Raw genomic sequence first — 24,031 nt, forward strand, 5'->3', positions numbered from 1 at the left:
GCTGCAAAAACCTCCAGGCATGAGGCTGCCACCACCTCCCTGGGCAACCTGTGCCAGGCTCTCACCACCCTCATGGGGAAGAACCTCCTCCTAACATCCAATCTGAATCTAACCATTTCCAGTTTTGCTCCATTCCCCCCAGTCTTTTCACTCCCTGACACCCTAAAAAGTCCCACCTCAGCTTTCTTGTAGCCCCCTTAAAATACTGCAAGGCCACAAGAAGGTCTCCTCAGAGCATTCTCCAGACTCAACAACCCAACTCCCTCAGTCTGTCCCCAGAGCAGAGCAGCTCCAGCCCTCTGCTCATCCTCGTGGCCCTTCTCTGGACACCTTCCAGCACCTCCAGATCCTTCCTGGAACAGAGGCTCCAGAACTGGACACAGAGCTCCAGCTGTGGTCTCAGCAGAGTGGAGCAGAGGGGCAGAATCCCCTCCCTCACCTGCTGGCCACACTTCTCTTGCTGCAGCCCAGGCTCTGCTTGGCTCTCTGGACTGCAAGTGCTCACTGCTGGCTCCTGCTGAGCTTCTCATCCCCCAGCACCCCCAAGTCCTTTTCTCCAGGGCTGCTCTCAAGCCAGTCCCTGCCCGGCTTATATCACTGCCTGGGATTGCCCCAACCCAGCTGCAGGACCTTGAATTTGGTCTTATTGAACTTCATGAGGTTGGCTTGGGCCCAGCTCTGCAGCCTGTCCAGGTCCCTCTGGATGGATCCCTTCCCTCCAGCTATCAGCTGCACCACACAGCTTGGCGCTGAGGGTGCCTCAGTGCCACTGTCCATGTCACCAACAAAGATGTTAAACAGGACTGGTCCTTGTGCTGATCCCTGAGGGACTCCTCTTGTCCCTGGCCTCCACTTGGCCATGGACCCATAGACAGCCACTCTTTGGGTGTGGCCATCAAAACAATTCTTTACCCACTGAATGGTCCATCCATGAAACCCATCCTGCACCAGTTTGGAGACCAGGATGTTGTGCAGGACAGTGTCAAAGGCTTTGCTCAGGTCCAGGTAATTAAGTTGCTGAGGTTTCTCCAGGAGCTGCTGTTCCACAGGCCACGTTTTCCTGTTATGCAAACCAGCTGAACAATGAAGGTTCCCCAGCTTTTGTAGATGCAGCTTTTATCTTCTGTCTCTCCCTGGCTGGAAGCATTGCCCAGGCCTCACTTTTGGAGCTGAAATCTCTGCTTGGCATTTGCAAGGTGGTGATTTGGTTTTGGAAAGGGAGCAGAGTCTGGGGTCTGAATCATGACTCAGTGAAACAAATTGACTCAAAATGATTCTGATGGCACTGTGAAACCTGGTGGGACTGGGAGCAGCCAGAGCTTCACACGTGGCATCGTGGTGGGGCTGACTCTCCCTGTGTGCCAGCAGCTCTAGGGGAGCAGACTGGGCTGAGATGATGCCAGTGTGCAGTTCTGGGCCCCTCAGTTCAAGAAGGACCTCAGGGAACTGCTTGAGAGAGTCCAGGGCAGAGCCATGAAAATGATTCAGGGAGTGGAAGATCTTCCTTACGGGAAGAGCCTGAAGGAGCTGAGGGCTCTGTAGCTTGGAGAAGAGGAGCCCGAGGGTGACCTCATTCCTGTTGATAAAGATGTGCAGGGTGAGTGCCCAGAGGCTGGAGCCAGGCTCTGCTGGGTGATGCCCAATGCCAGCACAAGGGGCAGTGGTGGAAGCTGAGGCAGAGGAAGTTCCATGGAAACATGAGGAAGAATGATTTCACTGTGAGGGTGACAGAACACTGGCACAGGCTGCCAGGGGGGTTGTGGAGTCTCCCTCTCTGGAGATATTCAAGACCTGCCTGGATGTGTTCCTGTGTGATTGCTGTAGGTGCTCCTGCTCTGCCAGGGGGGTTGGACTGGATGATCCCTCAGGGTCCCTTCCAGCCCCTGTCATTGTGTGATTCTGTGGTTCTGCAGGTGAGGAGCAGCTCGGCTCAGGAGGAGCCATACCCCGGGTGGCGGTGGCCGGGGGTGCTCCGGGGCACGCCGGGAAGCAGAGCAGGTGGGAGCTGAGGGAAGGCTTTGCTTGCTGCGGGGCTCTGCCTGCATGGGTGAGGGGAGGAAGGCGGTGAGCTGCGAAGCAGATGGCAGGGTTAAAATAGGACAGAGCATGGTGGAGCTGCTGCTGGAAGGGAGAGGAGCGAAGTGCCTGTTCTCACACTTCGCTTTGTGTCTTGGGGAAGAGCTGGAGAGTGCCTGCGCTCTGCTGGCATTCCCAGCAGGGACACGGCAGGAGAAGGCTTCCTGCTGAGGCTTGTTTTTTGTATACAATATTAGCACTTGTCTTAAAGAGAAATCAGCTCAAATGAGCAAGCAAACAAATAAAGCAAATAACAATGGAAGGCCTTTTCCTCGGGCCACCTTTTCCTGTCTCTCAGGATAATCAGTGGGATGTGTTAGCTGGGAACTAGCTGCTGCTGGAGGATCTGAGCTGAAGTGTTGGGAGCCTGGCAGTTAGCACCAGGGCTGCTTCTCTTGGTGCCTTCAGACAGCTTTTTGCAGTGATTTTGTGCTGCCTCAGGCTTTTGGTGGAAGATTTGTGTAATTTTGCAAGCCTTGAATTATGCTCAGTGCTCGTCCTCTCCTCAGCCCCAGTGAGGCCACAGCTGCAGTATTGGTTCCAGTTCTGGGCTCCCCAGTTCAAGGGAGACAGGGAAGTGCTGGAGAGAGTACAGCAGAGACTACAAAGCTGCTGAGGGGCCTGGAGCATCTGTGTGAGGAGGAAAGGCTGAGAGCCCTGGGGCTGGTGAGCCTGGAGAAGGGCAGCCTGAGCCTCTTGCACCTGAAGGGTGTGGGGCAAGAGGCTGGGGCCAGACTCTCGTCAGTGGTGTCCAGCAATGGGAGAAGGGGCAATGGGCACAAGCTGGAACCAAGGAGGTTCCATCTAAACAGGAGGAGAAAATTCCTTGGTGTGAGGGTGCTGGAGGCCTGGAGCAGGCTTCCCAGAGAGGTTGTGGAATCTCCTTGTGTGGACAACTTCCAACCCCCCCTTGCCATTGTGATCCTGGGCAAGCTGCTGTGGGTGCCCTGCTTTATCAGGGAGGTTGGACTGGATGATCTCCAGAGGTCTCTTTCAACTCCCACCATGCTGGGATTCAGAGGGTCTGTGATTCTGTGACGTGGCAGATCTGTCAGGGATGCTTCAGAGCAAAGCTGCCTCACTGTAAGTGACTGTTGCAGAGAGGTCTTGTTCAGGGGCTCCGAAGCAGCAGCCAGGAGGCAGGTCAGACCTCAGGTCTTGCACTTGCCACCATCCCAGGGTGGCTGAGTTTTGGAGAGAGAACGCTGGAGGCATGCAGAGTGTGAAGAAGGGCAGGAGCAGGCAGGCAGGAGCCCAGCACTCACACTTGCACCCTGGTGCCGCTGCTGCCTGCACCATCTGCAGTTTCCCCATCGATAAATCAGGGGCTGCTTTGAAGTCACTCTGATGAAAGGCCCTGGGTGAGCTCCAGGACATGGCAGTAATCCTCCAGCATTGTTCTTCCTCCTTGCTGGGCTGTAATTTTTAAAAAGAAAGCAACACAGTTTCTGAGGGCTGGAGCCAAAGCAGTGTGGCAGTGCAGGAGTTCTGCTGGCCTCCTGGAGGAGCACTCTCTGGTTGTGAGGAGCCAGCCCACCCTTGGGCACCCATCTGCGCTTCACCAGACCTCAAATAACAGGCAGTGTGCTGGGAGCAGGGCACACACAGCCTCGAAATCAAGCATTGCTTGGGGTGATTGCCAGTGGCAGTTCCTGTGGTGTCCTCCTCTTGCTCCTGCCCCCTGGAGTTCCTGTGGTGTCCTCTTGCTCAAGGGGAAGGGGAAGGGGAAGGGGAAGGGGAAGGGGAAGGGGAAGGGAAGGGAAGGGAAGGGAAGGGAAGGGAAGGGAAGGGAAGGGAAGGGAAGGGAAGGGAAGGGAAGGGAAGGGAAGGGAAGGGAAGGGAAGGGAAGGGAAGGGAAGGGAAGGGAAGGGAAGGGAAGGGAAGGGAAGGGAAGGGAAGGGGCTTTTCTTCTGGCTTGCTAGCCGTGGTGCAGGCAGGCCCTGGTGAGGCTTTGGGGGGGTGTGCTCCACCTCGGGGGTGACTCAGAGGCTCCCTGGGTTCCAGCCTCCACCAGCCCATGGCAGTCACGCCGTCACGTGCTGGGCCCCGGCTCAGCTCCGCGGTCCCTTTGCTCCTCTTAGCAACAAACCCTCCCTAACCTAATTGCTCATTACAGCCTGTGCTGGCATCCTGTCATCCATTATGTCACGTTGAGGGCTGCTGCTGCTCCCCTGCTCCCGCGGCGAGCGCCTGGCTCGGCCGAAAGTGAGCAGGCAGCCTCGCATTGAAGTGGAGATTTTCATCTTCTGGGGGCCTTTTGTGTCAGTCTCTCCTGTATTCCCTGCTTTTGAACATCTGAGGCTGCTTTCATGCCTCACATCTTCCCTAGGAAATTGTTGTATTGTGTTGCCTATTGAAACCTCGTTTGCCTTTTGTCGGGTTCCTCTCCCCCCTCCCCCGGCCCCCACTTTCTTCTGGGCTCTATTTTGATCACCACAACTACTTAGGGCTCCGTTTTTTTTCTGGGGGTTTTTTCATCTCCTTAAGTCGCAGCTCTGAAGGCCTTTGTCTGCCATAAACTCAGGTTTGAGCTGAGGCTTTTCTAGGCCAGTTCTGCTGCCTGCAGACCTCAGTGAGGGCATTGGGTGCTTCATCGCTCCTTCTCCTCCTAGCTCCAAACAGCCACAGGCAGCCTCGCTGAGGTTGGGGCTGTTTGATCACCACTCTGTGCACCTGATGCTGTGCATGCAAACGGCTCTTTGGCTGGCAGTGTCCTCCTGGACCCTGCAGTAACAGAAATGCTCTGTGCTAATGTAAGAGATTCAGCAGCCTGCACTTAAGAATCATCTCCTGACATGACAGAGCCAGGACAAGTTCACCGTGAGCCAGCACTGTGCCCTCATGGCCAAGGCCAATGGTCTGTTGGAGAGCATTATGAAGAATGTGGCCAGCAGGTTAAGGGAGCTTCTCCTTCCCCCCTGCTCTGCCCAGCTGCAGTACTGGGTCCAGTTCTGGGCTCCCCACTTCAAGAGGGACAGGGAATTGCTGGAGAGAGTCCAGCAGAGGCTACAAAGCTGCTGAGGGGCCTGGGGCAGCTCTGCGAGAAGGAAAGGCTGAGAGCCCTGGGGCTGAGAGCCTGGAGAAGAGCAGCCCCAGAGGGGATCTGCTCAGTGCTCAGCAAGAACTAAACGGTGGGGGCCAAGAGGCTGGGGCCAAGCTCCTGTCAGTGATGCCCAGGGGCAAGACAAGGGACATCAGATGCCAAGTGGAACCCAGGAGGTTCCATCTAAGCAGGAGGAGAAAGTTGTTTGGTGTGAGGGTGCTGGAGCCCTGGAGCAGGCTGCCTAGAGAGGTTGTGGAGTCTCCTTCTCTGGAGAGCTTCCAACCTACCCTGGGCATTGTGCTCCTGGGCAAGCTGCTGTGGCTGCCCTGCTTTAGCAGAGGGCATGGACTGGATGATCTCCAGAGGCCCCTTCCAACCTTCACCATGCTGGGACTGTGGGATTCTATGAGCTAGACTCAGTGCTGCTGCTGACAACCCTCTGAGCTCACACCACCAGCAGTGCTTTGGCTGCACGAGGCAGCAGGTTCCCCACACCTGTCACCTCTCACTTGGACTATTTTAGTGCTTTTTGTTTCTTTTTCTTCACCCTCCAATCTCAGAGGCAGTCGTGCAGGCGCTAATGAGCTGCTCCTCATCCTGCCTCTTTGTTCTGCCCTCACTCAGAGTCTCAGACTTACAGCTGTAGTTAGGGCTGGAGCTGCTGAATTCCAGTCAAGCCTTTAAATGTTGACATTGTAATGACCAGGTTTGCCTCCCTGTCTGTTATTTGCCAGGTGCTTTTAAGATGAATGTACTTACCAGGGCTGTCAGAAACCCTCCAGATACCCAGATCTCTGCAGATGTGGTTGGCCTTTCTATCTGTGTCCCTGCTTGCATTGCTTTGGGCTTCCTGGACTCACACAAATCATAGAGTGCTTCAGGTTGGAAGGGACCTTTGAAGGTCATCTTGTCCCACCCCCCTGCAGTCAGCAGGGGCAGAGAATCATAGAATCCTAGAGGTTGGAAGGGAGCTCTGAAGGTCATCCAGTCCAACCTTGTTGCATGGGCAAGGACACCTTCCACTAGCCCAGGTTGCTCAAGGCCTCATCCAACCTGGCCTTGAACACCTCCAGGGAGGGGGCATCCACAGCCTCCCTGGGCAACCTGTTCCACTGTCTCAAGACTCTCACTGGAAATAATTTTTCCTCATCTCCAGTCTCAGTCTTCCCTCTTCAAGCTCAAAGCCATCATGTCTTGTCCTATCACTCCAAGCCCTTGTAAAAAGTCCCTCTGCAGCTTTCTTGTAGCCCCGCTTCAGGGACTGGAAGGCTGCTATAGATCCCCAATTCCTTCAGCCTGTCCCCACAGGGGAGGTTCTCCAGCTCTCCAATCATCTTTGTGGCCTCCTCTGGACTCAGGAGGTGGATTCTGGAACTGGATTCAGGAACACACAGAGTAGGATGAAAGGCAGAACAGAGCCCTCCTGGGACACCTGCAATGGAAGAAGAGGCTTGACCCTGGGATCCCTCAGCTTGCTCCTGAAGATGCCATCCATGGGCTGCAGTCCCTTTTTGGGCAGCTGAGGGTCACCTGTCCTGTCTGCTCCTCCCTGCAGCTGCCACTTCTGACTTCCTGCTCCCCAAGGTGAGGCACAAGCTGTGGCAGTGCCCTTGGTCTGCAGAGGAGCAAGTCTCAGGCAGAGCCTTTCTGCAGCCCAGCCCTTGGCAGGAACTCTTCTCATCAGCTTCTCCCTGCTGGAAGCAGCCCCTGGCTGTGCCAACCTGCCCTGAACTGCAGCAAGTGCCAGGACTGAGCAGAGCCTGAGCTAGAAGTGACAGCACTGAGCAGAATGGGTCTGGTCTAGCTCAAAGCAGGACACTCCCAGGATGACCCCAGGTGCGTAAATCTAGGACAGACCTTTCAAAGTTGATCCAGACTGCACATGCAAGGTGTGTGGGAAGGCTGAAAAGCAGCAGCTCAGCCCTGAGGCAACAGTGGCTCTGGAGTTAGGTGAGAACTTGCAACACAGCAGCAAAATTAGATCTAAATTAAAAAACACCAACAGGAAAGCCAAGATGTGTGGAGGGACCTGGGGGCTTGAAGCACAGAGCAGGGCAGGCAGGCAAATGCCTTCATCTCTGCTGCTCTGGTAAGGACACGCTCTGAATATTGATTGCACAGAATCCCACAGTCCCAGCATGGTGGGGATGTCTTCCCTTCCAACCCAAACCATTCCATGATTCCCTGATTCCAAAAGTGTGGCCAGCAGGTCTGGGGAGGTTCTTCTCCCCCTCTGCTCTGCCCTGCTGACCCCACACCTGCAATCCTGTGTCCAGTTCTGGGCTCCCCAGTTCAAGAGAGACAGAGACCTGCTGGAGAGAGTCCAAGGGAGAGCCAGGAGGATGATTTGGGGACTTGAGCATCTCCCCTGTGAAGTGAGACTGAGAGCCCTGGGGCTGTTTAGTCTGGAGAAGACTGAGAGGGATCTGATCAATGTCTATCAATATCTGAGGGGTGGGTGTCAGGTGGAGGGGGCCAAGCTCTCTTCAGTGGTGCACAGGAATGAGACAAGGACCAATGGATACAAACTTGAACAGAGAAGGGTTTCAGCTCAACATGAGGAGAAACTTCTTTACAGTGAGGAGGAAGTTCCTCACCATGAGAGTGGTGAAGCCCTGAAATGGGCTGTCCAGGGAGGTGGTTGAGGCCCCGTCCCTGGAGGTGTTTAAGCCCAGGCTGGATGAGGCTCTGGCCAGGCTGATCTAGTGTGGGGTGTCCCTGCCCATGGCAGGGGGGTTGGAACTAGATGATCCTTGTGGTCCCTTCCAACCCTGACTGGTTCTGTGATTCTACAGTGAGGGTGACAGAGCCCTGTAGCAGGCTGCCCAGAGAGGTTGTGGAGTCTCCTCTGGAGCCTCTCCAGCCCCACCTGGATGCATTCCTGTGTGGACTACCCTGGGTGGCCGTGTTTTGGCAGGGGAGTTGGACTCGATGATCCCTGGAGGTCCCTTCTGCCACTCTGTGATTTCTTTTGTTCAGGCTGATGTTCCCTGAGTTTGTCCAGAGCTGTGCTGGGTTCTCTAAGCTCTCCAGCAGGCACTGCTGTTAATGTCAGGCTGCTGACAGTAGAGCCATCAAGCAACAGGAGAGCTGAGCAGTGAGCAGCACGGCTGCCATCCAGGAAGGCTTCCCAGCCTCCAGACGTGCTCCTTGGCAAATGCTCCATGCTTCAGAGGTTTTAATTAGATCCAGGCCTGCAGGTGACCAGCCAAGCAGTAAGAGGCAGGCTGATTTTTTTTCAGTGGTGCCCCTTGCTGTGGAGTTTTCTGTTAGTTATTGCAGACAGATGTGACAGGAGAGCCTGGCTGTCCCGAAGGCCACGTCTGACTGCCACGAAGGGGTCACTGGCACAGTGCAGGGCCTGCTTGCAAGCTTGGGCTGCACTCATGCTGCTCTCTCCCTTGCCCACAGTGACCTGCAGGTGACGTTTGGTCAGATGTTTGGATCTGAAGTTGTGTTTTTCTATGTGTCAGAGGTGCCAGCTCCTCCTTAAGGTTTGGAAATGCAGATGGAGTTTTGTCTTCTCTCATTCTGGGGCTGTTCAGCCTGGAGAAAAGGAGGCTCAGAGCTTCTGGCTCTCTACAACTCCCTGAAAGGGAATTGGGCTCTTCTCCGTAGTGACAAGTGATAGCATGAGAGGAAATGTCTTCAGGTTGTACCAGGTGAGGCTTAAGTTGGACATGAGGAGCAATTTCTACCCCAAAAGAGTTGTCAAGCATTGGAACAGGCTGCTCAGGGCTGAGTTGTCCTGCCTTGAGGGCTTTCAAAGATGTGTAGACCTCTCCTGTTGCTGCAGGAGGAGCCTGCTGCACCTGCTGGCATGGTGAGGGTGGGAGGCAAACATATCTTGGTGTGTGCATCATCAGATCTCCCCTGGACTCGGGCACCGTCACAAGCTGGTTTGCTCCCAGGGCTGCCGGGGCTGCCTCAGTCTGCAGGGACATGTCTGGGCCATGCTGGCCAAATGCCTCCTGCAGGAGGACCTTGAAGCTCCTGGGATTTCCCTTTCTCCTTCTTGCCCTCTCTGGGCCGGTCACAGATGTTCGCTCCTCAGCGAGCTGCCTGTGCCGTGGCTCTGCCTGGGTGCCTGCCACAGCAAGTGGCTGAGGGAGGAGAAATCCAAGGTGGTTTTCAAGAGCCCACCTTTCCCTGCCTGGAGGTCAGCTCATATGGTAGGTAACTCTCCAATGGCATTGCTTAGAACTGGCATTATTTTCCTTTTTACACCCAGTAGTGCTTTGTATACATTTTGCCACCTTCTGTTCAAGATCTGTGAACTGGTTTAAAGGCATAGCCTAAAACTACCACAGTGGGAGCTGCAGCCAGGAGCCTGCCCAGCAGATCTGCCACCTCTGAGCTGTGGATGACCCCTAACGGTGCAAGAAGCAAGGCCTGGATGGAGCAGGGAGGGCTGGGAGCTTGCCCAGCACCTTGGCTGGCCCAGCTGCCCTTAGTGCTCTGCTGCTGCATTTCTGGGAGCCCTGGGTTTAATTCAAAGCTGCTCCCTGCCCAAGTGCATTGGCCTTCTGTTGTTGGTTTGTGTGACCCTGTCTGCCTGTGTGTCTCGTTTCTTGGGTGATGCTTGGCACTGGCTGCTCCAGCAGCTCTCTAGGAGCCGTGGGTGTGGTGCTGCAGCAGGGCTGTGTGACCTTTGCCTGGCCACGGTGCCACTGCTGCTTCAAAGTCAAGTCAAAGTCAAGTGCTTGGAGCTCTTCCTCAGAGCGTGGGAGCCCTGGGATCAGGGATGCAGACAGCTGGTTTGTTGTGCTCCAGCAGTGAGAGCCCTGCCAAAGAGGGAGCCTGTAGCTTCTAACCTCTCTGCCACCTTCAAAGGCATACAGGAAGCAGCTTTGCAAAGTGTCTGCTTGGCTGAGGTGCCCCTGCCCAGGCAGCTGGTACCCAGGGGCAAGGCTTCTCTTCATCTCCACCCAGAGCAGCTCTTCACATCCAGACCTGAAACTATGGCCTGGTTCTTGTGGGCAGAAGGATGTGTTTAGCCATTTTTAGTCCTTGGGGAAAAGCTCTTCCAGCAAGAGATGTGTGGGTGGTGAGACCAGGCACAGATTGTAATTCAGAGGCACTGGGGCCAAGCAGGACCTTCCTGCAGGTGAGCTGCAGGGATGGAGCTGCTGCAGCACAGGAGGCTTTGCATAAATCAGCATCTTCACAGCGAGTGAGGAGCAGGCGAGGGGGGAGAGGGGAGCTGGAATAAAGGGCTGGTGAGGAATCCACGTGCTGTGGGTGACCCTGCTTTAGCAGGGAGGTTGGACTAGATGGTCCCCAGAGCTCCCTGGCAAGCCCCCTCCCCCCCCCCCCCATGCTGGGATTCTGCAACAGGAGCAATGCAGAGCGAGAGGATTCGTAGCTGAGGGTGACATACCGAGGAAGGCTTCTGGCTGGGGAAGAGGGGAGGATGTGGGCACATGGTAGGGTGCTGTGGATGGCCCAGGGTGCCCTTCCCTAGCCCTGTGGACATTGCTTCAGGTTGTGTTGGTTGTGTGCTGTACTGGAGGTGGCCTGCAGGGCTTTGCACCTTCTCCATAACCACTGTGTGGCTGGTGTGAGCCTGTGGGGTTTGCTCTGGCATCAAGCTGGACTGACCCTCATCCATGTGCACCATGAGGTGCTGCCCCAGGCAGAGCTGGTGTCCATGCCTTCCTGCTGTGCCATGCTCTCTTCCTGACATGCCTTTGGGTTTCTTTCCTGCAGCAACCCCAGAGTCCAGGCAGAGCTGGTGTCCATGCCTTCCTGCTGTGCCATGCTCTCTTCCTGACATGCCTTTGGGTTTCTTCCCTGCAGCAACCCCAGAGTCCAGATCGAAGCCATCGAGGGGGGAGCGCTGCAGAAGCTCCTGGTGATCCTGGCCACCGAGCAGCCCCTGGCTGTCAAGAAGAAGGTGAGCAAGTGGGGTGAAGCCATGGCTGTGCTGAACTGGCTGCAAGTGCTCCTCAGGACAGCACTGACATGGGCAGCGTGTGGCACTCCACGCTGGGAGGGCTTTGCTCCCCAGGGGTGCAGTGGCTCAGATCTCCCCCAGCCGCGCTGGCTGGCCACGAGTCTCAGCCCTGGCACACACAGGAGCTCTGCAGGGGACAGGGCTGCTGGGGGAGGAGAGGGCAGGGTGCCCATGGCAGGCAGCAGGCTCACGGGCCAACAGCCGTGGGAGGTGAGGCTTGGAAGGAGCTAATTTGCGGGGCCAGCGCCGCGTCCTGCCCCGGCGGCGGCTGCGGAGCCCCCAGGCAGATGTGCAGCGCTGTCCGTCGGGCGGGGGGGCCCTGCTCGGCGGCTCCCTGGAGCATGAGATGCGATTACCCTGCCGCAGCGTGCCCTGCCACCTCTGCTTATGGGGCTGGCTGCTCCCGGAGACACGGCCCCACGGCTCTGCGGCTGCCCTCCTGCCGGAGGGGCTTCTGCAGCCCCAGCAGCCGCCGGCCCTGCCCGTAGCGCTGGTGCCCCTGCCGGCCTGCAGCCAGCCAGGGCCGTGCTGTAAGCGGCTCCCACAAGCGCCGGCCCCTTCGGGCCGTGGGGAGAGTCCTCCAGCCAGGGAGAGGCACTGGGCAGGCTGAGGAGCTCTCTTGCTTTTGGCCATGGGTATGAGGAGGTCCAGGCTGGGACCCATCATGGTCATGTCCACTGGTTGCACAAGAGAGAATGTTCCCCTGTGCCTCATAATCTCAAGGGGGTCAGGCTGTGCTGAGCAGTGCTGGACCCCTCCTCCTTCACCCCATTGCCACTGTGAGGCTCACAGAGCCCTGGAGCAGGCTGCCCATAGAGGTTATGGAGTCTATTTCTCTGGAGACTTTCCAGCCCTGTCTGGATGTGTTCCTGTGTGACCTGTCCTGTGACTATGGTCCTGCTCTGGCAGGGGGGTTGGACTTGATCTTCAAAGGTCCCTTCCAACTCCCAACATCCTGTGATCATCTTGAGAGGATCAGGCTCTGCTGAGCAGTGCTGGATGCCTCCTCCTTGCTTCACCCTGTCCTTAGCCTGTAGCCAGCCTCTGTCCCAAGGAGCAGTGTGGGTGAAGTAGGAGAGGTGATGGTGCTGGGTCTGTTCAGGTGCTGGCCACAGGTCCCTCTGGGTTATCATTCTAGCAAACATGGTGAGAGTCTGCCTTGGAGTCTGGGTGGAAGTCACCCAAGTTTGGGCAAGACTGTGGCTTGGGTTGGGATCAGAAGAAAAGGGAAGAGACCCTCAACGAGAGGAAGTTTGCATCTCCTGAGGGGTTCTGCACCAACAAGTTGGAGTCTGTTTCTCCTGTTGCCATGGGGTGCTGTGAAGAGAGGCTGTGCCAATGGAGCTGCCACCATGCTGATACCAGGACCTGTCTCCCCACCAGGCTCTCTTTGCACTGTCCTCCATGCTGAGACACTTCCCCTACGCCCAGCAGCAGTTCCTCAAGCTGGGAGGCCTCCAGGTCCTCAGGAGCCTCTTCAGGCAGAAGGGAATGGAGACGCTTCACGTCCGTGTGGTGACGCTGCTCTACGACCTCATTGTGGAGAAGGTGAGGAGCCAGGAGGGAGGGAGGGCACCCAGCCAGGCACTCCCAACCCTCACCCCCTTGCTCAGCTGAAGGGGCTGTGGAGTTTCAGCTACAATGATGATATTTTCAGAGTCTCAGAACTGGTTATGTTGGAAGAGAGTTTTAAGGGGAGCAAGTCCAACCATTGACTAAGCATTGCCAAGGCCACCACTAAACCATGTCCCTCAGCACCACATCCATGTGAGTTTTCAGTCCCTCTGTGGATGGGGACTCCATCACTGCCCTGGGCAGCCAGTTCCAGGCCTTGACAACCCTTTTAGGGAAGAAATTGTTCCTCATGTCCAACTTCAACCTCCCCAGATGCAACTTGAGGCCCTTTCCTCCTGTCGTATCTCTTGCCCCTTCAGAGAAGAGAGTCACAGAATGGTGGGGTTGGAAGGGACCTCTGGGGATCACACAGTCCAACCCCCCCTGCTCCAGCAGGGCACCCACAGCAGCTTGCCCAGGAGCACAGTGGCCAGTGGGAGTTGGAAGCTCTCCACAGCCTCTCTGGGCAGCCTGGGCTCCAGGCCTCCAGCACCCTCACACCAAACAAGTTTTTCTTGTTGTCCTTTGACCTGTTGTCAGGCCCTGGGCAGACTCTGGCCCCGTGCTCTTGCCCTGCTGCTGACCTTCCTTCCCTTGGGTCCCCTCTCTGGGCTTTGTGATGCCCAAATCTGAGTTTTGCAGGTTGGGCAACCAGCTCTGTAGCCAACTCCACGCACAGAGAGCGAGGAACTAGGTCACCACCTTCTGTGGCGAGTCACCTTCCTGGGCAGGCGTCCTGGGGCACGCAGCCTCCTCCCCCACAGCCTGGCACCTCCTGGAAGCAGCTGCTCTCTGGTGAAGGTATTAATGACCCCCCCCTGTCCCCCTGCTCCCCACAGCTGCTGCTGGAGGACTCCCAGCAGGAGGACCAGCTGGAGGAGAAGATCCTTCAGTACCGGCAGGTGAGGCTGGTGCCGGCGGTGGTGGAGCAGGACTGGTGCGCGGCGGTGTCCGGCCTGCTGGCGGCGCCCGAGCACGACACCCGGGAGAAGGCGCTCAAGACGGTGGCAGTGCTGATGGCCTTCTGCAGGGAGCGCTACCGGGGGGACCGGGCCCTCAGCAGCACCCTGGGCCTCCTGCGGCGCGAGTACGAGGAGCTGGCGGCCCAGGAGCGGAGCGAAGGGGACAAGGACGGCTACTTCGGTGAGCTCCTGGGCTCTGTCAACACCATCATCCAGCAGCTAGGGTGAGGGCAGCTGCAGGTGCCCTTCAGGGACTCGAGGCAGCAGCCTGAGGGAGGCTTGCTGGCCCCAGTGTAAAAGCACTTTGGAATAAACTGCTGGGCTGGATGGGGTCCCACCAGGGGCTGGGGGTGCTGATGGCTTCGTTATTCCCAGCCCTGTGTGGGCCACCTCTTTCACACAGCCTCCTGCTGGAAGCACACAGCCCTGGAGGGAGCCAGGGAGAGCCTCAGCTTACCTTGCCTCCACCCATGGAGTTAGGAGTGTCCTCAGCCTGCCTGCAGGACTGCTCGGGGTGGGAAGGACTGGGGGATGAGGCACTGTCCTTGCTGGGCAGCCCTGCCCTGCTCTTGGTCTTGCCTGGTGCTGACCCACGGTGCCTGTCATCATTGCTTGGCTTCTGCAGGATGCATCTCAGCACTTGGACAGCCCCAGAGCTCCACCCTGCTGTCCTCTCCTTGTGCCATGTGCATGGAGGGGAACCTTTCACACCAGGCTTTTGCCTTCTCTTGGCCCACACAGCCCAGGTGTCTGGTGTCCTGCATGGGGACCATGCCCAGCTGGTGCTAGCCAAGATGTCTGGTGTCCTGCCTGTCCCCACGTGCCTCTGGAAGGTGACAGAGAAGTGCAGGCAAGCACTGGGGCAATGTCCCTGTCACAAAAGCCAGCCCAGTCTGGTGTCCCTGCTAATGACAGGTCTGTGTCCACAGCCTGGGGTAATGACAGGGCTGCTGCCCTGCTGCCAGCCTCTCCCTCAGTGGCTGTGGGCAGGACAATGACAGGGGCAGGACAGGATTGCTGTGCACAGGGAGCAGAGACACGGGATTGTCACAGGCCTGTCCTGCTGCACTGACTCACATCCCACTGACCCAAATTCCCACAGCCTGGCACAGCCTGGCACAGCCTGGCCCAGCAGCTCCTTGGGACTGCCACCATGGTCCTGGCACTGAGCAAGCAGGGACTAGGGGAGTCCTGGGGCAGATGGGGACCCCAGGTATGGTTTGGAAATAGCAGGACCCCCCCCGCCAGTGTCCCCATGGCCAAGGTGTAGAGCATTAAGCAGCCTGTCTGGGCTGGCATTGCACACACAGCCTGGCCAGCAGCAGCCTTATTGCTCCTTGTGCCCACAGGAACATCAAGAGGGTCACGATGGCCCCACTTCAGCTCCCCCAACCCCAAATGCTGGCATGGGGTGGGCAGGGAAGGGGCTTGGAGCAGACAACAGTGGCTCTGCTTCCCTGGGATGCTTGCCAGGCTCCAAGCACAGGGCAGTCCTGAGCCTTCAGCACTCCAGCAGCTGATGTTAGCTTCCCTGCCCATGTGCTGGGGGGTTGGACCCTCCCCCACTCTGCCTTCCCACATAATTGCATGGCTGGGGGTTGGCCTCCTTGGCTTGGTTTGATCCTGGCATCCATGCTGGCTGCTGCCCATCAATGCAGCTTAGGGTGCTCTGCTCACCCTCTCCACACCCATCCTGCCCTGCTCATGAGGCCCTCCCTGCCAGCCAGGGGAGCCCCCATCCCCCATCTCCAAGCCAGGCAGCAGGAGAAGCTGTTAAAGCAGCATAAATTCAGTGTGACTTCATTCACCACTGAACTGAATTCAGAGCACTTGAAATTTGGCAGTAGGCCTTCTCCTGGGGGCTTGCTGTGGTTCCACTGACACCCTTTAAAAGATGATGCAGGATTCAGCCTCCTGAGCTGCCCTGTGCAGCCAGGTCCCCTCTCCCAGGGCGGGAGGAGAGCTGCTGGGCTCAGGCATGGCCTCACTGAGTGCTTCCAGTGCCACAGCAGAGCAGAACCATCCCAAACCCTTCCTGTTCCACATGTCACAGCATCTTGGGGTGTTGGAAGTGGTGACAGGGAGCAGCCACAGCCAGCTCCTGTTCCACAACCCTCTCAGGGTGTTGGAGGTGGTGACAGGGAGCAGCCATGGGCAGCTCTCACCCATGCAGGTGGTGGATCTGCAGAGTCTCACAGCACTTCCCTGCCCGAAGCTGCTGCTGGTCCCCTCTGTCCTCACAGAGCTAAGAGGCCTAAGCTTGGCCTGCTCCCCAGCTGGGTTTTTCAGACCAGCCTGCATCAGGTGGAGCTGTGACCTGGTGCTCCAAGATGGTAGCACAAACTAAGCTGCTATTTATTGAAGAGCTAAGAACAGAGGCATGTGTCTGTGCAACCCAGGAGCTTCCATCTGAACAGGAGAAACTTTGCTTGTGAGGCCACAGCTGGAGAACTGGATCCAGTTCTGGGCTCCCCAGTTGAAGAGAGACTGGAGAGAGTGCAGTGGAGGCTCAGACGCTACTGAGGGGCCTGGAGCAGCTCTGTGAGGAGCAAAGGCTGAGAGCCCTGGGGGTGCTGAGCCTGCAGAAGAGCAGCCCCAGAGGGGAGCTGAGCAATGCTCAGCAAGAGATAAGCGGGGGGGAGGGGGCAAGAGGCTGTGGTGACTCTGCCCAGTGGTGCCCAGGCACAGCACAAGGGGCAGTGGGCACAGACTGGCACCCAGGAGGTTCCCTCTGAAAAGGAGGAGAAAGTTGTTTGGTGTGAGGGTGCTGGAGGCCTGGAGCAGGCTGCCCAGAGAGGTTGTGGAGTCTCCTTGTGTGGAGAGCTTCCAACCCCCCCTGGGCACTGTGCTGCTGGGCAAGCTGCTGTGGGTGCCCTGCTGGGGCTGGGGGGTTGGACTGGGTGAGCTCCAGAGGCCCCTTCCAGCCCCCCTCCCCCCCCCCGGGATTCTGTGGTGGCTTATGAAAACCAGGATAGAATTGAGCTGTTTATTATTTGTACTCAGGAGGCTGAAACGCTTGAAAATAATAACAAACGTGGCAAACCCCACCCCACCCCGCAGCCTTAGCTTAATTTAGCTTAATTCTGATCGGTGTGTTGGTGCCACGACAGCAACAACCTTGGTACAGTCAGTCAGAGCCGATCAAGAGAAATGAAACTGCAGCAGCCCACGGCCCAGGCTCTGGAAGGCCACAGCGCAGGCTGCTTCCCAGCTCCATGGCTGCTTTAGGGCGGCTCTGACCTGTGCCAGCTCGTCCCCTCCCCTCCCGCGCCCCACTGGCGAGTGTAAAACACCCTGGAATTCTCCAAATTGAAACAGAAACGTGGGGATGAGCACCCTGGAGCCGCGCTCAGCACAAATAACGCGGAGGCTAAACGGCGGCCCCCGCGAAGGCTCTTTGCTGGGTGGCACCGGGAGCCGGAGCAATTAGGAGCTGGTGAGCACAGAGCTCCATTTGCATCTGAATGGTGGGGAGGGGGAGCAGGGGCGGCTCCATTCGCAGCACCACAATGCACCAGCTGGTAAAAGCAACTTTATTAGTGTCCCGCAGCAAAAAAAAAACACATTAGTCATTTGTAACCAGGCATTAAAATTCCCCTCTGGTGTCACACAGAAAGCGATCGGCCGCCTCCAGCCTCGCCTGCCGAGCTGGCTTTGCTCTGGGTGCCTCCCTCAAGCTGAAGGGAGCACCAAACCCCCCCCCCCCCCGCGAAAAGTCACAACGACCCAGCCCCGAGGCAGCCCGGGGAGGCAGCGTCACATAACCAACTCACTACCGAGGACATCCCCAACCCCAGCCCAGCCCAGGGTTTGTGTTCCAGCCGCGGCAGCACCAGCCCCTGGTGTGCTCTGAGCGCACAGAGCTCGCTCCCTCTGCACCCCACGGCAGGAAGCCGCTAAGAGAGACCAAGAGTTAATTCTTTCTACCCCTTCCTGAACAGATCTACGCTATCCTCTCCGGCTCACAACCCAACCTGTGCTGTCTCCGAGCAGCACGCCTCACCCGTCAGAGTTAACCTGTTAGTGTTGCTGTCAGACCCTCTTTGGTTATAGAATATTTGATTTAAAGCAAGATTATACAAAAAAAACCACCCCCACCCAAACCAGACCCCCCCAAACCAACCCAGGTTCAGCTAAAACTGCACCCCTGCAATCTAAAAAGCCACCTAACAGAAGACACTGCTGCAGGCTGAGGGCCACAGTGATTGACAGGACTTGGGAAGGGTGGGGATGGCCCCAGGGAATCTAAAACAAAGTTACCAAAATTATATTAAGTAAATACATTTGGAGCTGGGAAAAAAAAAAAAAACAACCAACCAAACAATCATTCCTTGGAATATTCAAAGTAGAGTTCAGGGAAGTAGCAGTGGGAGGGCAGAGCCCACAGAGAAGCAGGCCGGGGAGGCCTCTTCAAATGCTCTCCATGGCCTTGAACTCGCTGAGAGCCTGCACGGGGTTGACGTGTTTCTTCTGGGAGGCTCTCTTGATTTTGGTTTGGGTTTCATCCTGTTTCTCCCTCTTGACCAGAGGCTTCTTCTCTGGTGCCTTCATCTTCCAGGAGACAGCAGGCAGATTGAGGGAGGCCATGCCCTGGGACTTCTGGTACTTGGTGGATGCCACGTAGGAGGCCTTGACGGTCTGCACCACGGCGTTCATCAGGTTCTTGGCCGCTTGGATGAGAGACATGGCACTGTCCACCTGCCAAGGGCAACACAGAGCGCATGGGGTTGGGAGGGACCCTCCCAGGGCATCTTGTCCAACCCCCCTGCAGCCAGCAGGGACACCTCCAACTAGATCAGGCTGCCCAGGGGCACAGCAAGTCTGATCTTGAACATCTCCAGGCACAGGGCCTCAGCCGCATCCCTGGGCAGCCTGTTCCAGTGTCTCACCACCCTCATGGTACAGAGCTTCCTCCTGATGTCCAACCTACACTTCCCCTGCTCCAGTTTCAAACCACTGTCCCTCAGCCTATCCCCACAGGCCCTTCTAAACAGTCCCTCCCCAGCCTTCCTCTAGGTCCCCTTCAGACACTGAAATGCAGCTCTAAGGTCTCCCTGGAGCCTTCTCCTCTCCAGGCTGCACAGCCCCAACTCCTTCAGCCTGAGGAGGGAGGAGTGGCAGAGTCAAGATGTGGTGTGACCACAACCCATCCACCTGTGCTGCTGGTGGGGAGGAGGTAAAGAAGTCAGGAGTGAAGCTTAGCAGGAACAAGGTGGTGGTGGGGGGGAGGGAGGCAGGAGAAGCTGTTCTAAAGTGTGGCTTTATTTCTCATCACCACTCTGACTTGATTGGCAATCAATTAAGCTAATTTCCCCAAACTGAGTCTGTTTTGGCCATGACAGCAATTTCTGAGTGACCTTCTTGTCCCTATCTTGACCCATGAGCCTTTCCTTTTATCTTCTCTCCCTTGCCCAGCTGAGGAGGGGAGTGACAGAGTGGCTTTGGTGGCCACATGGCACCCAGCCAGGACCAACCCTCCACAGTGACTAAGCTTGAACAGTAGCTTCTTCCCTAATGAAGTTAATCAAGCTGTAATAATGTCTTAATCACTGCTAATAGATATTTAAATCACCCCAGCATATTGAGTTACATTGAAAGGAAGGAGCAGGACTGCATCTTCAGCCAGGCCTGCAGCCCTTCCCCAGGAGGTTCCCGAGTTACAGCTTTAGAATGAGGGAAAAAACAATAACAGTAGAGAAAAAAAGCTGAAGCTTTAGTGCCAGCAAAGGTGGAGGGCAAAAAAATGGGGCAGGACACCTCACCTGGCATCCCACTGCTCCAGGGCCTAGTGCCCTGCTCTGGCTAGGACCTTCAGCTTGTGAATACTGAATGGCCTGGGCTCAAGTGTTGGTCTTCAGCAGGGTTTTGGTCTTGGGCAGGGTCTACACCCTGAAATTCCTGTGTTGTGGGCATCTAGGGAGGGTGTTGGGGGAAAGCTGGAAGCCATTGCTTGCCTAGCAGCACACCAAGCTGCTTCTCTTACAGCACTGCTACCTTGCTTTCCATCAGGCTGGGCTTTGAGTGCTGCAACAGCAGGGCAGGTCTGTGCCCCCCAGCAAAGCAGTGCTGTCTGCTTTCCCCACCCCAGCCCCCATGCTGGAAAACACCTCCAGTGCACTCCCAGGAATCTCCACAGCAGGAACAACCATTTTAAATGCAAGGAGGGCATGGAGGCACTTTCCTAAAGGAACTGTGGGACTGCCCTGCCTGCCTCGGATAGTAGGTGGATGGGGCAGGATGGTAACACTGAGGAGAGCTTCACTCTTAGCCTGGTGAAGTCCCTGGACTGGCAGAGGTCTCCACCTGGTAATGTGACAGAGGTTTCACACTACTGCTGTTGGCAGTGGGCAGAGTGGTGGAGAGCAGCTCAGCCCAGGTGAGACTGCAGGCAGCAGCCTGTTCATGGCAGTAACTCCAAGGGGAAGGATCTGTAAATTCTGCAGACACAGAGTAGCTGCAGTGAAACCCTGGAGCAGGGAGCCCTGCAGAATGCCACATCCACTGCTGTGACAGCAGCCTGCCCTCAGCCTGCCAGCTAACAGGACAGAGGGACACAGCCACATGCTGTCACCACACCTCCTAGCTGGGCTGCAGGTGCGCCTGGTAGCAGCCTGGTGCAGGGACAAGCCCAGCTCCCTGTGTGCTCCACCAGCACCACCACTGCAGACCTGCCACAGCACTCGTTCCACAGCTGCTGCTTGTTTGCAGGGACAAAAGATGTGCTGCTAAATACCTCACAGGCACAGGGTGGTTAAGTTTTCTTCCCTTGGCTTTTAAGGATTCCAGCAGCAGTGTTGGGCCATCAGCCACTGAAGCCCTTTCTTCACCCCTCCTCCCTCAGTCATGATGTGAAAGGACAAAGCACCAGTCACCAAACATACTCATCCAGGGCAAGGAAGAACATCATAGAATGGTTTGGGTTGGAAGGGACCTCCAAAGGTCACCTAATCCAACTCCCTCTGCAGTCAGCAGGGGCATCCTCCACTGGATCAGGTTGCTCAGAGCCCTGTTGAGTATCTCCAGGGACAGGGCTGCAACCACCTCCCTGGGCAACCTGTTGCAGTGTTTCACTACCCCTATGGTGCAGAACTTGTTCCCAACATCCAATCTAAATCTGCTCTAGTTTGGAGACATTGCCCTGTCCCTGCAGGCCTTTGCAAACAATCTCTCTCCATCCTTGTAGCCCCCTTCAGGTACTGGAAGGCTGCTCTGAGCCTTCTTTTCTCCAGGCTGAACACCCCCAGCTCCCTCAGCCTGTCCTTGTAGGAGAGCTGCTCCAACCCTCTGATCATTTTCATGGCTCTCCTCTGGACCTGCTCCATCAGGTCCGTGTCCTTTCTGTGCTGAGGGCTCCAGAGCTGCCTGCAGTGCCAGAAGAAACAAGAATTTGGCTCCACTCCCCTCCCCCAGACACCCATCATGCAGACTGCTCCTAGGAGAAAGCATTTCCTGAACTGCAGGGACAAAATGGTTTGCTGGAATGAGGGAGCAGGCCGGCCTGGGGCAGCCTCAGCTGCCAGGAACCAGAGCAGCCCCTGAAAGCCCCTGCTCAAAGCACAGCAGGTTTGAACTATTACCACCTCTGGAGCACTGCAGGAACTCAGCATGGTCCACAGCTGTGCAGAGACCTGGGGCAGGTTCAGCTGCACTGATTAAAGTGATTTAACCTCACCAAGAGTGAAAATGGCCTGGAAAGCAGCAGATTACACCAAAGTGAAGGGAATGTGCCTGAAAACACTGTGGAGTGAGGAGAAGTGAAGCTGTATTGCCCCTTTCAGTGGTTCCTCCCACAACAAAGTGGCAGTGCAGGCAGCATCCTGAACTTTGCAGGCCTTAGAACTCTGGCTGAATGCTCCCAAACCTCTTTCCTGTGTTGCAGAATGTTTGACAGAAACACTTGGCTTGGAATCATTGTTACCCCTGGAAGAAAATCTCTCTCCCAGGGAATTGAGTGCACCTGCAGTAAGTTTGCAGGTGACACTAACCCAGGTGGGAGTGTTGATGTGCTTGAAGGCAGGAGGCTCTGCAAAAGGATCTGGCCAGGCTGGATCCATGGGCAGAGGTCAACTGTATGAGGTTTAACAAAGCCAAGTGTTGGGTTCTGCACATTGGTCACAGCAACCCCATGAATGCTGCAGGCTTGGGAAAGAGTGGTTGGAAAATGCCCAGCAGAAAAGGACCTGGGGGTGCTGGCTGACAGCCACTAAAGATGAGACAGGCTGTGCCCAGGTGGCCAAGAAAGACAATGGCGTCCTGGCCTGGATCGGCAATGGTGTGGCCAGGAGGAGCCGGGCAGGGACTGTCTCCCTGTACTGGTGAGGCCACAGCTTCTATCCTGGGTTCAGTTTTGGGTCCCTCACTCCCAGAAGGACATTGAGCAGGTCCAGAGAAGGGCAACAAAGCTGGGGAAGGGTCTGGAGAATAGGGCTGGGGAGGAGCAGCTGAGGGACCTGGGGTTGTTTAATCTGGAGAAGAGAAGGGGAGACCTCACTGCTCTCTACAGCTCCCTGCAAGGAGGTTGCAGTGAGGTGGGGGTGGGTCTCTTCTCCCTAGTATCAGGTGACAGAACAAGAGGAAATGGCCTGAAGTTGTGCCAGGGGAGGTTTAGGCTGGAGATTAAGCAATGATTTCTTTGTTGCAAGAGTGGTCAGGGACTGGCACAGGCTGCCCAGGGAGGCGGTGGAGCTGTTCAGGAAGCCTGTGGCCATGGCACCTGGAGCCATGGTCTGCTGGCCACGGTGGGGTTGGGTGGGTGGCTGGACTCAGAGGTCTTTTCCAACTGGACCAGCTCTGTGATTCCCCAGAGCCTCCTGCACAGCCCCCCCAGTGCATACGTACCCCGGACACCACCAGCTCCCCGCCCAGGTTCTGGACTTCGGCCTTGACCTTGCTGCAGATGTTGAGCTGGTGGCAGTAGAGAGCGATGCGCTGCAGGTAGGCCAGCAGGTCCTGCTTGCAGGCAGAGTCAGGGCACTGCAGAGACAGAGGCCAAGAGTCACTGTGCAGCCACAGAAACCACAGCAGACAGCACTGAGGGGGGCGCTGCACAACCCCCCTCTGGAATGGTCAACGTGCTCCTCGGATCCTTCCTCCTCCTGCTGTGCTCTGGGTTTCAAAAGACAACTTGAGCACCACCACATGCACAGAGAAACCCAGGAGCAATAAAGAGGGGAGAGGGGAGAGGGGACAGCGGGGAGGGGGGAGGGAAAGGGGAGGGCCGCATAACCCTTCCAGGTCTGTTAACTCTAAGAGGTCCTTCCTGCACACTGCACATGACGCAGCAGCAATGATTTGACATCCAAGACGTCAAGCTGCAGCCAGCAGATGTTACCAGCTGCAGCCTCAGTTCTCCATCTGCAGTGTTTTAAGGCAGGTAAGGATAACCTCACGGCCACTCAATTACAGGCAGTGAAGGAGATGTTTTGCACGACACCTCTCCCATTTCTCAGCAGTGTGGAAAGCAGATTCCTCACCAGGCATGAAATAACATTTGTAAAGTGCTGGCTGAAGCACTCATCCGGGAGATCAAAGTAACTTTGTCACAGCTTTAAGCTGAAAGCCTGGGCAGGTAGTGGAGAGCGCAGTGCAGTTCAGAGAGCTGCTCCTCGGACAGGACCGTCCCTGGCTTTGCAGGGGGGGTTAATGAGCCAGGATGTGACAACAGGAGCCCTGCCGAGGGGCAGCTGCCATCCAAAACAGGATCAGCACAGCCTAAGACAAAAGGGCTCTGGGAAGTCCCTGCCTACCCATGCCAGCCCTGCAGGATCTTCAGAACCATCACAGGGCATGGTGGCCAGCAGAGCTGCTCCAGAGAGCAACGAGCCATGGCAGAGCCACTGGGGGATACAGACTGGGCAATAAAGCAGCTGGCACTGAACTCCACACCCCCCTTGCCCACCAGACACTCATGATACCGAATAAACCCAAGGCCATGCCCTAGGCATGTAGCAGTCACAAGGCATTGGTGGCTGCCTGCACCCCAGCCTGGGCCACCAAACATCTCACGGCTGGCTGAACACTTGGGGAGGCTCTGACCTTCGGCTGTAGCTGATGGTGCTGCACCTAGGACAGAATTTAAACTAGCCTGGATGCATTCTCTGCCCCTCTGCTGTGCTCTGCTGAGACCAGTGCTGGGGCAGCTCTGGAGGTCCTCAGCACAGCACAGACAGGGACCTGCTGGAGCAGGGCCAGAGGAGGCCACAGCAATGCTGGCAGGGCTGGAAGCCCTCTGCTGTGAGGTCAGGCTGAGAGAGCTGGAGTTGTTCAGGCTGGAAAAGAGAAGGCTCCAGGGAGACCTTCTGGTGGCCTTGCAGTGCTTCAAGGGCTGATCAGAAAGCTGGGGTCAGGCTTTTGAGCAGGGCCTGCTGTGCCAGGCCAAGG

At 56.7% G+C, this 24,031-nt stretch overlaps 2 protein-coding genes across 3 annotated transcripts in view; one reads left to right on the forward strand and one right to left on the reverse strand.

Annotated features, from left to right (window-relative positions):
• SIL1 (SIL1 nucleotide exchange factor) overlaps window positions 1-13,891 on the forward strand; it is a 120,853-nt gene extending 106,962 nt beyond the window's left edge. Inside the window, exons 8-10 of the mRNA XM_009906265.2 lie at window positions 10,919-11,015; window positions 12,459-12,623; window positions 13,529-13,891. Of these exons, the coding sequence (XP_009904567.2) occupies window positions 10,919-11,015; window positions 12,459-12,623; window positions 13,529-13,879 (613 nt within the window). The 3' untranslated portion in view covers window positions 13,880-13,891. The remainder of the gene's footprint in view (window positions 1-10,918; window positions 11,016-12,458; window positions 12,624-13,528) is intronic.
• A 4,071-nt stretch (window positions 13,892-17,962) lies between these two features.
• CTNNA1 (catenin alpha 1) overlaps window positions 17,963-24,031 on the reverse strand; it is a 162,088-nt gene continuing 156,019 nt past the window's right edge. For both annotated transcript variants that reach the window (XM_054168576.1, XM_054168577.1), the window contains 2 exons: window positions 22,490-22,624; window positions 17,963-18,349 (listed from right to left, as the gene is read on the reverse strand). In XM_054168576.1, coding sequence (XP_054024551.1) covers window positions 18,062-18,349; window positions 22,490-22,624 — 423 coding nt within the window. In that variant the 3' untranslated portion in view covers window positions 17,963-18,061. The remainder of the gene's footprint in view (window positions 18,350-22,489; window positions 22,625-24,031) is intronic.

Source organism: Dryobates pubescens, chromosome 16, assembly GCF_014839835.1.
Source record: "Dryobates pubescens isolate bDryPub1 chromosome 16, bDryPub1.pri, whole genome shotgun sequence".
In the NCBI taxonomy this organism is placed as follows: Eukaryota; Metazoa; Chordata; class Aves; order Piciformes; family Picidae; genus Dryobates; species Dryobates pubescens.